The sequence below is a fragment of the Trachymyrmex cornetzi genome, unplaced genomic scaffold, assembly GCF_001594075.2.
Source record: "Trachymyrmex cornetzi isolate Tcor2-1 unplaced genomic scaffold, Tcor1.1 scaffold223, whole genome shotgun sequence".
In the NCBI taxonomy this organism is placed as follows: domain Eukaryota; kingdom Metazoa; phylum Arthropoda; class Insecta; order Hymenoptera; family Formicidae; genus Trachymyrmex; species Trachymyrmex cornetzi.
In genome coordinates, this window is record NW_017296881.1 from 4,478,871 (window position 1) to 4,490,044 (window position 11,174).

An 11,174-nucleotide genomic window follows, 5' to 3' on the forward strand; every position below is an offset into this window, starting at 1 on the left:
GGCCAGTACCGGTTCGTCGACGTACGTCGACCCGGTGACCTACCAGAGCCTGGATGGTACTTTGACATCGTCACGCGCGGCCTCGTCCCATCTGCATCAATGGGGCGAGGGCCTACAGCCAACGCTGAGCGAGTGCTCCATCTGCTACGAGCGCAGCATCGATAGCGTGCTCTACATGTGCGGTCACATGTGTATGTGCTATACCTGTGCGATTCAGCAATGGCGTGGCAAGGGTGGCGGTCACTGTCCGCTTTGCCGGGCGCCAATCCGCGACGTCATCCGTATTTATCGTTCTTGAACAATTCGGGAGTGACCGAAGGAGAGAGAAAGAAAGAGTGCGCGGACGTCTTCCTGGTTCTCAGCGCAGTCGTCGCCGTCGCCACCGCCACCGCGTCCATCACCGTGCTTCCGTCGTCTTGGTTTCCTTCCGCGTCGAATCCGTCGCGCTTCATCGCCATCGCGCTTCTCGCCCGCCGCCTCCATGATTACTGGAACGAACGAACACAAAATCGAAGCGGAACTCGCCGCCTTCACACTGCCGTATCTCTTTTTCTATTGAAACGCGAGGCACGTTCCGGCAAGTAAAACAAGTAGATAAACCGGGGAACGAGACTTTTCCCATGGGATCTTCTCGGGGATTGCGAAGCGCAAAGTTGCGCTGAATCGAATATTTAATTCAATTAATATTTAAGGCAGTTTGCGTCGTGTTAGCGTAATCGCGTCGTTGTCAATTAACACGTTAATGGGTGGACCATGCACAAAGAAAGCAGCGGTGCTTTAAAAATCGCAATTACTGCCACCTCTGTCAATCGAGCGAGAGCGCGTAGATGAATTGCCCCGGATACGAACAACAGAAAGAGAGAAAGAGAGTGAGAGAATGAGAGCGATAAAAGGCTGTAATGTTGGTTAAATTTGCTTGTATATCGATATTCTGTCTGCTAATTTGTAAATGAGAGAAACGTGAATGACTGCGAATTGTGTGATTGTGTTATCGACAAAAAGAGATCGATTCTAGATATTTTCACATGCGACATAATCGTCATTATACCATTACCAGTTACTACTATCACTCTGAACTATTGCTATTCTACTACTACTATTACTACTACTATTTACCGTAAATCCAATCTTTAATTATTATTTTATTATTACTATTATTATTAATATTCTATCGCTACTATTAATTATTATTAGTTGTTCATTCATTGTAACTGTCTTTAATTATTCGCGAGTAGCTTCGTTTGCCACGACCGCTATTATTTTTACGATTTACCGATTATAGTGATGATTGGTGAATTAACATAGTCATTATCTCGTAGCATTATTATTTAACGGACCGTATAATTACATAGCGCAAACTTTCTGATCGGACGCCTAGGATATCTGGATAGCTTAATCCGTCTCCGGCTCTCCTTTCTAGGGCGATCGAAAGGACTTCGTCGTCCCACATCCTGACCACGACGAGAGCGTGATGGACTCGAGGTCCAACAGTGTTCATCTTTCTCGATTATTTCCGCCTTGGATAATATTTGAGCGTCCGTAATTTTCGCCGATCGTGTCAGGCGGGTTTTTACCAAAGATCTTAAACGTTTCCCGCCTATTTTACTCGGCCTTCGCGACACTCCAACGGATATTCGCGTAAAGGCAAATCCTGACGATGACAATCGCTTCAATCTAGATAACAATATTTGCTGATAACGTCACGCTTGAATTTTCAGCGTCCTTTAAACACGGATTTCGTTGATATGCGGATTGATTATATGCCTGATGATAATTAGTAAAAGATTTTTGGCCTTCACGTAGCGATTCTACAGATGCACGTTTTTACAAAACGTTGCGAAGCACTGTACAATCGACTTGAAAGTCGATTGCGTACAGTAAAGCGCTTTTTTTAAATACTTTTTTAATTCAACGGAACTTATAATAGAACTAATAAGAATTTATTCGAATTAGCTATTTGATCCTTTGAATGTAAAAAGAGATGAGAACACGACATGATATGGATTCTATTGATTCTTGAACAATTCGGAAATTCCTGTTAATCTTTGAGAAAGTGTCTTGCGTGTTCAATATATCTCATCTTGCATTTGTAAAGTTTTTTATTTCGGAGAGAGATTGTTCTAGGCAAAATTTACGAATATCTTTGTAAATCCACATTCTTCGACCAGTTATGAATGAGAAAGAAGTTGTCCTCACTATACTGATAGAGAATTGTTAGTATTTTATTTTACGATTTGTTTTTCTAAAAGAGGAAGACAAATTTTTCACAATCTAGAGAAAACTTGAAACAACAAAACGATTTTCGAGCTAAAGGGGACGACGTGTCTGGCTCTTTTAAAGAGTTAATTTTTAACAAATACGAAAGAAATGGAGAGAGGAAGATACTTCCCCCTCGAATATATAATAACAGATGCGCAATAAAGGTAGTGAAAATCTCTAGTCCAGTGAGTGGCAGGCTTAATCTGCCAATCCAAAAAGTATAATGAAAAGAACAAGGTAAAAAGCTTTTCCCTTTTTTTCTTCTAAATAAACGTAAGAGGGAGAATAGGTAGATACAGGGAAAGAGAGAGAGACCGTGAAATTTTATAGATACGAAAATATGCAAATTATTACGCGCGTCTGCCAACGAACGGCGCAATTCAAGATTCTATTAAAAGAATATAACAATAGATTATTATTATTCTATTGATATGATACGACGAGATAAGGATCTGTTCCAAAATGTCGCTGACGTAGCGACGATAGAGGTGAAGAAAGATAGGGTAAGACGCTTGATAATAATTACGAATGTTTATCATTGTCATCGTTATCGTTGTGATCAGCGTAATTAGTTGTGTTAATTCTGTCGTCAGCTTGGCAGCATCTCGATCATCGTTCTTACATTTCTACTTTGATTTACTATCGCCTTTATTATAATTATATGATTATACGACTAACGACTATTTAATTCGGCAGAGCTTATTATATTTGTAAGAGAAAGACTATTATTTCTTTTTTGCAATATCCTCTTTTAAATTTCTCACGTATCAGAGTAATACGCACAAGTGTAGGGGTCGTATTCTCAAAAAATATCGCATATGAAAACATTCAAAAATAGTATGGTGTATATTGTATATGTATACATTACGTATATTATAGATTTCCAATATTTTCTAACGCGATATTTTTCAAGAATAAATCCCCTAAAAGGTTCACGATTTTTAAACCACACTTTACTACACTCGAAAAAGGGGAAAAAATAAAAGTTTTACGCGTTATGCGAGATTTTTTCCGACCGTAATGTAAAGATGTCGACGGAAATTTATACATATGTAATATAATTCGCGCAGCCGCGTGCTGTTCCACACAATAAAAAGCCTATAATATCTACGAGCGGTGTTCTGTCTTTCATTTTCCTTCTCTCTAAATTTCCCTTTGAAAATCTTCCATTAAAAACTTAATAAGTTCCCCTAAGTTTCCGATTAAAGAATACATATAATGGACTAAAGAGAGTTCAGATTTTTTTTATTATATCACAAAGACGTGCAAAAATTCATATACCTAAAACAAACAATACATACAAAACATGTACAAAAGAACAACAAAACAATGTAAAAATCCTACAAAAACAATGATTAAATAAAAAAAAAACAATCATTTATCCCACGAAAGTGCATGCGTTCTTAGTGCACGCGATTGTCACTGCGAGTCTTTTACAGGTAGTTACATTTCTTCTTCGCCACCGACATCCAGGGAATCCATGCCGACTTCTTGATAATCCTTCTCTAACGCGGCCAGATCCTCTCTGGCTTCGTTAAATTCACTCTCGTCCATGTTTTCGCCGATGTACCTGACGTATTACAATTCGCGAATAGGAACAATCCATATGAGTCTCTAATTTCGTGAAATAAAAATTAGTTTACCAATGAACGAAGGCTCGTTTGCTGAACATAAGGTCGAATTTTCGGTTCAGTCGGGCCCATGCCTCTGCGATCGCCGTAGTGTTCGCCAACATAGCCATAGCTCTTTGCACCTTCGCCAGATCACCTCCCGGTACTACAGTTGGTGGTTGATAATTGATGCCTACCTATTACATCCAAATCAAATCAATAAAATGCCAAAAGCTCAGTGTAAAATATTCTGAAGTAGAAAACTGCAGATATAGCCAAACTAGTAAATCGGAATATATATTCCGAAATGTTTTTTTACATTGATTATAACACACGTGGTAAAATTTTTAGAAATTATAATTCACAAATTACTGCAAAATCCTCGCTAATGTCACGAAGAAAAATTGCTAGAAAAGAAACCTTGAAACCCGTCGGACACCAGTCGACGAACTGTATCGTTCTCTTGGTTTTGATAGTCGCAATGGACGCGTTGACGTCCTTTGGCACTACGTCGCCTCTGTACAGCAAACAGCAGGCCATATACTTGCCCTTTCGCGGGTCGCACTTGACCATCTGCATGGCTGGCTCGAAGCAGGCTGAGGTAAGCTCCATCACGGTGAGCTGTTCATGATAAGCCTTCTCGATGGACACGATGGGCGCGTAAGTTACCAGAGGAAAATGTATTCTAGGATAGGGCACGAGATTCGTCTGGAATTCGGCGAGATCGATATTGAGGGCACCATCGAACCTCAGAGAGGCCGTGATCGAGGAGACAATCTGACCGATCAGCCGGTTCAGATTTGTGTAAGTTGGTCGCTCGATGTCCAGATTACGTCTACAAATATCATAGATTGCCTCATTGTCTACGAGGAATGCGCAATCGGAATTCTCCAGCGTAGTGTGAGTCGTCAGGATTGCATTGTAGGGTTCAACGACTGCTGTGGAAATTTGCGGCGACGGGTATATGGCAAATTCTAGCTTCGCCTTTTTGCTATAGTCCATAGATAGTCGATCCATCAGCAGACTAGCAAAGCCAGATCCAGTGCCACCGCCAAACGCGTGGAAGATGAGGAAACCCTGGAGACCACTACACATGTCTGCTATCTTGCGAATTCTGTCTAGTACGAGGTCGATGATCTCTTTGCCTAGGGTGTAATGACCACGCGCGTAATTGTTTGCGGCGTCTTCCTTGCCAGAGATCAATTGCTCGGGATGGAATAACTGATGGTACGTTCCCGTGCGTACCTCATCTAAAGGACGACAACGATAAGCAATTATATTGATATGTTGATGTTGTCTCATTATTAATTATTGTCGTAAAATGAGCTTACCTATTACTGTTGGTTCGAGATCTAGGAAAACTGCCCTAGGTACGTATTTTCCACCGCCTGTTTCACTGAAGAAGGTCTGGAAGCCCTCATCGCTCGTGCAGGTTTGCGGTGGCAACATACCGTCAGGTTGTATGCCGTGCTCCAAGCAATAAAGCTCCCAGCAAGCGTTGCCCATCTGCACGCCGCCTTGGCCGATATGGATCGAAAGCACTTCACGCTATTGGTTTCGATTAATCAATGTATCTTATCGCAAATCTACATCCTTTATCATTTTAAAATATACAAATCCCTCACTATTTAATAAACTCATGTTTTTTAATCTTAAATTTATGATTCCTAACGTTTGTAATTGTATCGAATGGTGGTAACACATATCGATCTTAAATCATTTAATATTTTATCATGCGGAAAAACGTGATGATTTTTGAATTGCTAAATCTGCAAATGATTAAGCTATATTTTTCGATATTTACCATTTTGAAGACTCGCTAGTTTGCAATAGATGGGATAAACGAGCGTTATTGACACCGGAAATGTTTGACACGGATTAATGACGATGATTTGTTTTGCGATTTTCTTTCTCGTTGTCCAGGGAAACGGCAAAATGCATATAAAAATCTAGTAAACCTTAATTTTCAGAGAGAATTTTTAAATAAAATATCAACATTGCATCGTAAAAAGAATTCAATTAATTATTAAAATATTAAAGTTTTCAATCCTTTAGATATATAAAATTTATTTTTATCATTAGAGGACTGAGAATAAAAAATACAAAAAGTTAAATGTAAAATCTTTTTTATACGTACATTTTTTTGAATTAAGAAATAATATGTATATATATTATATTAATAGACAACTAAAAATGTATAACAATGTTATTAATATGCATTACGCCTTTTGTCTCATTATAATCCTATTTCTAAAAGGCACCATTTAATTCTTGAACTCGTTAATTAGCATAAATAAATGATTATTGGCAGTATATGGCTTGTAAAAATAATTTCCGTACAAAAGATTAGGCAGAAGATCGATAGTATTATTTGATCAGAATCATACGAAAAGCGCAAGTCAACGAGCACGTGAGATCTTCTTGGTTTTATCGTTCTCAATATCAGGTGGCGGACCTTTGGCACTTTGATGTCGATTGTAAACGCTGAAAAGAGTGACAAATACTTGTTCAAGATTTCTCTCGATCAACTGCAGAATGTTAGTCCAAATTAAAGCGTTAAAAGCGCGAGAATTATGAGGAAATTCGTATAAAACAATAATTAAAAAATTCTTCGAAATATTCGATGACTATGTTCAACAAAAGTCAACGCTTATTAAACGCTTTTCAATCGGATTATACTTTAGATTTAAAGGAATAGTCCTATCTTAGAGAAGCAAATTTCCAACAGTTGTGAAAGAAACATTCTGCTGGATATAGCCAATGTATAATTACAGCAATTATTGGATCTAATAAAGCGACTTAATAAACACCTACTATCGATATGTTTCTGAGCGAATGTAGTCCATAACATGAGATATGCCCACTTGCAGCTGGTCGCCGATCGGTGTAACCCACGGATTGAATTCCATTCGAAACACTGCTTTGTTACTCACTAGATCCAGGTTCCCTGTAATATGAATTATACAGTATATACGTTCTACTTAATTACTACTACATGCACATATTCTATCTACCTATCTCGGGAGGCAAAACCGTTAAACGATTTCCCTGAATATGCAGCTCCCTGAGACGTGTCAGCTCTCCGATCTCTTTCGGTAATTCGATCAGATCATTCTCCCTTAACACGAGCTGAAATGTTTCAATCGAGAGAGTCTCGACGAGAGAAACGGGACATTTTTTTATAAAGCTGTAAAACTACGAAAGCTCTAAAATCCTCTTACAATTTGAAGATTTTTCAACTGGCCGATTTCAGGCGGCAGATATTCGAAATCATTGTCGGCGAGATAGAGCGCTCTTAAGGTCTCTAAAGAAAAGACAGATTAATATGCAACTTTTGCGAAGAGGCATATTAGATGATCTAACAACCGTGACTGACCCATCATGAAGAAATTTCCGGGAAGGTTCTTTTCGCTGAGATTGTTATACGTTAAGTCCAACACCTCGAGGACCGGAAACGCGCCAAAGCCGCGAGGAAGCACGTCTAATCGATTCATTCTACCGGAAGTTAAATACTCTGATAAATTATCGTGGAATAAGGACATCCTGTAAAATGTAGATACTGACCCTGCATTCAGGATCCTCAACTTCGGCATTTGCGATAGAGATATAGGCAGCTCGGTGATGTGATTGTTGAAGAGATTCAATATCTCCAGGTTGACTAGATTGGCGAGACCCGGTGGCACCGCTGTACCGAAAACAACAATTGTTGCGATATAACAATTAAGTTATCGGACAATACAAATTGTGTTAAGCTTGAAGATACGCTCACCTTGAATTTTATTGTGACTTAGCGTCAGCCTTGTTACGTTAATCATATTCACTGAAACATGTAAAGGCTTTTGTAAACTTATCTTCAACTTGTAATGTACTTCGAGAATTTATTTTAGTGATGATTTTGATTCACAATTAATTATAGGTCCATTTTTTATATAGATGAAATAATGTACATTTTTTGAACTTAAAGTGAAATATAAGTATATGTTTATATATCTATATAATTACAAATCTAAAGTAAAAGTTATAAATACAAATATTACAAATTAGATGAATATTCGACAAATATATGTAAAAATAACCATTTAATGATTATATTGAATTTTGTAACTTCATCCTCAGATTCGTAAGAAGCACATAAACATATTCTTTTGCATGTATAATTCAAAAAAATCTGAAAAAATTCTATTCAAATTTTAAGAGATATTTTAACATTTCGAAATTATACTTTGGAGTAAATTATAATATAACTGCTTTCCCATTTTAGGAGACAGTCGACACAAGTATCGTTCTATCTTTGTTATTCATTGACATTGTCAAGAAGGATAGAATGACATATTAGGTCGATAATTTCCTAAAAGGAAAACAAGCAGCCTATTTTCTTGAAATTTTTATGATTTCACAAAGCGGAAAAAGCATCCTCTTTATGTTAAAATTTCAATACAGTAAGTTTAAAAATTCGCGTTCGCGCAACCTAAATTATATTATTTTTAATCGTCCGCACTATTTTACGTCAAACGCGAAGTGTCAAGTTTAAAAGGCGGGCGAGTAAGCGCGCGCGCATACGCGGAGTCGCCCACGTGATCTGATCCGCGCAGATGGCCGTAGTGCGGATCGCGGAGCGAGAGGCCGGAGAGGCCAGCGACAAGTTGCCTAATTTGGCGATCTCGCGATGACGCGCTCGCGAGGACGCTTGGATGAGACTCACGCAATCCCGGCATCTCCTCGAACGTTGCGATGCCTTTGTCCGCGAGGTCCAGCTCGGGATTCTGGATTTCCCGGGCTTCGTCCAGCACCTTCTTCGTCTTCGACATCTTCCCCGCAGGAATACACGATACTGGCGCGGTCTGATTCATTGCGCGCGCAATAGCCGTGCCAAGCACGGCACACAGGAGCCAGGAGTGAGGAGCGTTGGAGTATCGGACGTCGGCGTCACCCGTTATTAGTAGTGGTGCGACGAGTTTATGTGTTTATATCCTATTCCGTAATGCCCTGTCCCGCCTTGTCCCGTTCCCGTCGTTTTCAGCTCGTTAGATGGCGGTTCTTGTGCCACTCACTTCTATTTTATATTTTTCGAATTTTTATAAGAAAAAAATTTTTAAGTAACAAAACAAAGTAAACGTTGAATTGTTAAAAACTTTGGACTTTTACTCTTTTATTTTTCTTGATAATAAAATTTATCAATGATGCCCCATTCTTATATATACTTTTTAAAGCAGAATTTACTGCCCATACAGTACACTTTATCCAAGAGATATTTGAGAATATTTTTAGAACATTTAGAGGAATAGGAACGTTCACTAGATGTCTTTAGGACGTTCCTTGGAGATTTGTACTGTATGAATGTGAATTTTACTATAATGTATAATTCATAGTTTTACTTTTAAAAAAATTTTGAAGCAATGGTTAAACTTCGAAGAAAAACCGTCCTCTTAATTGAACTAGAAATATTAATAATTATTGGCATTATCACTTCCCGGTAAAAAATTTTTCATGCATGAATATATATAAATATGTATAAACATACATAAACACGCATAAATATTCATAAACATGTATAATTACATATGAAATATGTCCATATATGTTCATACATCCTTTTTTCTTTTATTAAAATTACTTTTTAGTGTAATAGAAATAATAATAGTAATGTGAAAACATTAAAAATAATTATAAAGGTAATTTTCTCACTATTTGTTTTAGAAAAAATCAAGTTTGAAGAAATGTAAAAAAATTATTTATGTATAATTATATATAAAATTATGCATAATTATGTATGAGCAATTTTTTTTATATTTTTCCAAACTTGTTTTTTTCTAAAACAAACAATGGAAAAATTATCCCTTTAATTTTTATGTTTTCACATTACTATTATTATTTCTAATACACTAAAAAGTAATTTTACAAAAGAAAGAAGGATGTATGGACATATTTCATATGTATAATTTACATGTTTATAAATATTTATGCGTGTTTATGTATGTTTATATATATTTATACATATTTATGCATGAAAAATTGTTTACCGGGTTAAATCTAAAATGCTTTATGAGTTGATAATTTCACGTAAAAGCAAATGTAATTTTTTAACTTTTTTGTTCTCTAGTTTTAGTATTCTACTAACAACTATTAGTATATATCTATGTTAATTCTATAAAGTTTGTGTAATTTTGTAAAGTCATTTCAAAAATATGAGAAAAATTGTTTTAATTAGTAAATATTCCATTTCAGCATTCCTTCAAAGTTACGGCATTTTTATTTATTTATATATATATAGCGTAAATTAAAAATTTTACGTTTTTCAAACATTTGTTTATAAAGTATAATCATTATGGGCCTTCTACAATAAGCCGCAAGTCAGAAGTTCTAAGCGATCCTAAGTCATAATCGAAGAAGTTGGCCAATAGCCAACTTGAACGACTTGGTTAAGACTAGTTAAGACTTCTGACGTTCTGACTTGCGGTTTATTATAGAAGGCCCATTATAAGTGATATCTAAAGTATCTAAAAAGTTAAAATGCCCTTAAATATAAGATTAGACAACTAAAAAACGCTTATATTAATTTGTTTGCTGGATGCTACAAAAGGCTTTAAAGCATTTTTTGATTAGTGAATTAATAAAATTCTTTTTTCCGATATTGATCAATCAAAAGCTTCGAAGCATTTTTGTGGCGTCAAATAGATCACACTCTCCTTTATCATGTATTATATACTTTACAGCTTGTTTCAAAAGATTATAGACAGTCGTGTGATTGAGCAGACAATTGACAATTGTATTAATTCCTAGTTATCTGTCAAATGTCAAATCATAGTGGAAAGAATATATATGCCATGCGTCAAATCAGACAATCAGACTGCATGCATCAAAGCAAGCAACGGGCAAAATCAAAACGGCAAAACGGCTAGGTATGCTTACCAAGCGATTGTATAGGGTAAACTCGGGTATGATGGCCATAGTTTTTTAAAGTGCAAAAACCATATATTTATTCTTGTTTCTTTTTAACAATATTTGGGGTATTACTTTCACTGAAGCTTAAAGTAACAAATACTATCGAAATTAAAGAGAAAATACTTAACAGAACTTTAATTTTATCAAAATATTACAAAGTATACATTGGCCGTCTCATCTGATTTGTAGGGAAAAGATAGCCATGATATTAAAAAAGATAGCCATAGTATTTATAAATAAATAGTGAAAATAAAAGTACTAATTATAGGTCACTTTGCAATTTATGTACTTTTATTGTGTATGTAATGTTGATTATGGCAGCTTAACTGTAATTTATTAGACATTATAACAGTTTTTAGCAGA

The 11,174-nt window shown here is 36.5% G+C and overlaps 3 protein-coding genes across 3 annotated transcripts in view; 1 reads left to right on the top strand and 2 right to left on the bottom strand.

Moving 5' to 3' along the window:
- The window catches only part of neur (E3 ubiquitin-protein ligase neur), a 31,000-nt gene extending 30,497 nt beyond the window's left edge, over positions 1-503 (top strand). Inside the window, exon 5 of the mRNA XM_018505973.1 lies at positions 7-503. Coding sequence (XP_018361475.1) covers positions 7-298 — 292 coding nt within the window. The 3' untranslated portion in view covers positions 299-503. The remainder of the gene's footprint in view (positions 1-6) is intronic.
- A 3,083-nt stretch (positions 504-3,586) lies between these two features.
- LOC108760421 (tubulin alpha-1 chain) lies at positions 3,587-5,782 on the bottom strand. The gene is made up of 5 exons (XM_018506378.1): positions 5,674-5,782; positions 5,201-5,417; positions 4,290-5,119; positions 3,903-4,066; positions 3,587-3,829 (listed from the first exon to the last, which is right to left on the bottom strand). The coding sequence occupies exons 1-5, from the start codon at positions 5,674-5,676 to the stop codon at positions 3,703-3,705; spliced, it is 1,341 nt and encodes a 446-aa protein (XP_018361880.1). The 5' UTR covers positions 5,677-5,782; the 3' UTR covers positions 3,587-3,702.
- Positions 5,783-6,268: 486 nt separating this feature from the next.
- On the bottom strand, positions 6,269-8,719 carry ics (ras suppressor protein 1). Its single transcript, XM_018506049.1, has 8 exons — positions 8,572-8,719; positions 7,639-7,689; positions 7,434-7,554; positions 7,246-7,364; positions 7,091-7,173; positions 6,884-6,998; positions 6,684-6,816; positions 6,269-6,353 (listed from the first exon to the last, which is right to left on the bottom strand). The coding sequence occupies exons 1-8, from the start codon at positions 8,717-8,719 to the stop codon at positions 6,269-6,271; spliced, it is 855 nt and encodes a 284-aa protein (XP_018361551.1).
- Between the last annotated feature and the right edge of the window lie 2,455 nt (positions 8,720-11,174).

Bases quoted from the DNA above. Each gene is read 5' to 3' on its own strand.
- LOC108760421 (XM_018506378.1), bottom strand. The intron at 5,120-5,200 runs GTAAGCTCATTT...GTCGTCCTTTAG, and splicing joins TCTCGAACCAACAGTAATAG to ATGAGGTACGCACGGGAACG. The intron at 3,830-3,902 runs GTAAACTAATTT...GTAATACGTCAG, and splicing joins AAACGAGCCTTCGTTCATTG to GTACATCGGCGAAAACATGG.
- ics (XM_018506049.1), bottom strand. From the start codon at position 8,719: ATGAATCAGACCGCGCCAGTATCGTGTATTCCTGCGGGGAAGATGTCG. The intron at 7,555-7,638 runs GTGAGCGTATCT...TTTTCGGTACAG, and splicing joins AAGTCACAATAAAATTCAAG to CGGTGCCACCGGGTCTCGCC. The intron at 6,999-7,090 runs GTAAGAGGATTT...GAAACATTTCAG, and splicing joins AGTTGAAAAATCTTCAAATT to CTCGTGTTAAGGGAGAATGA.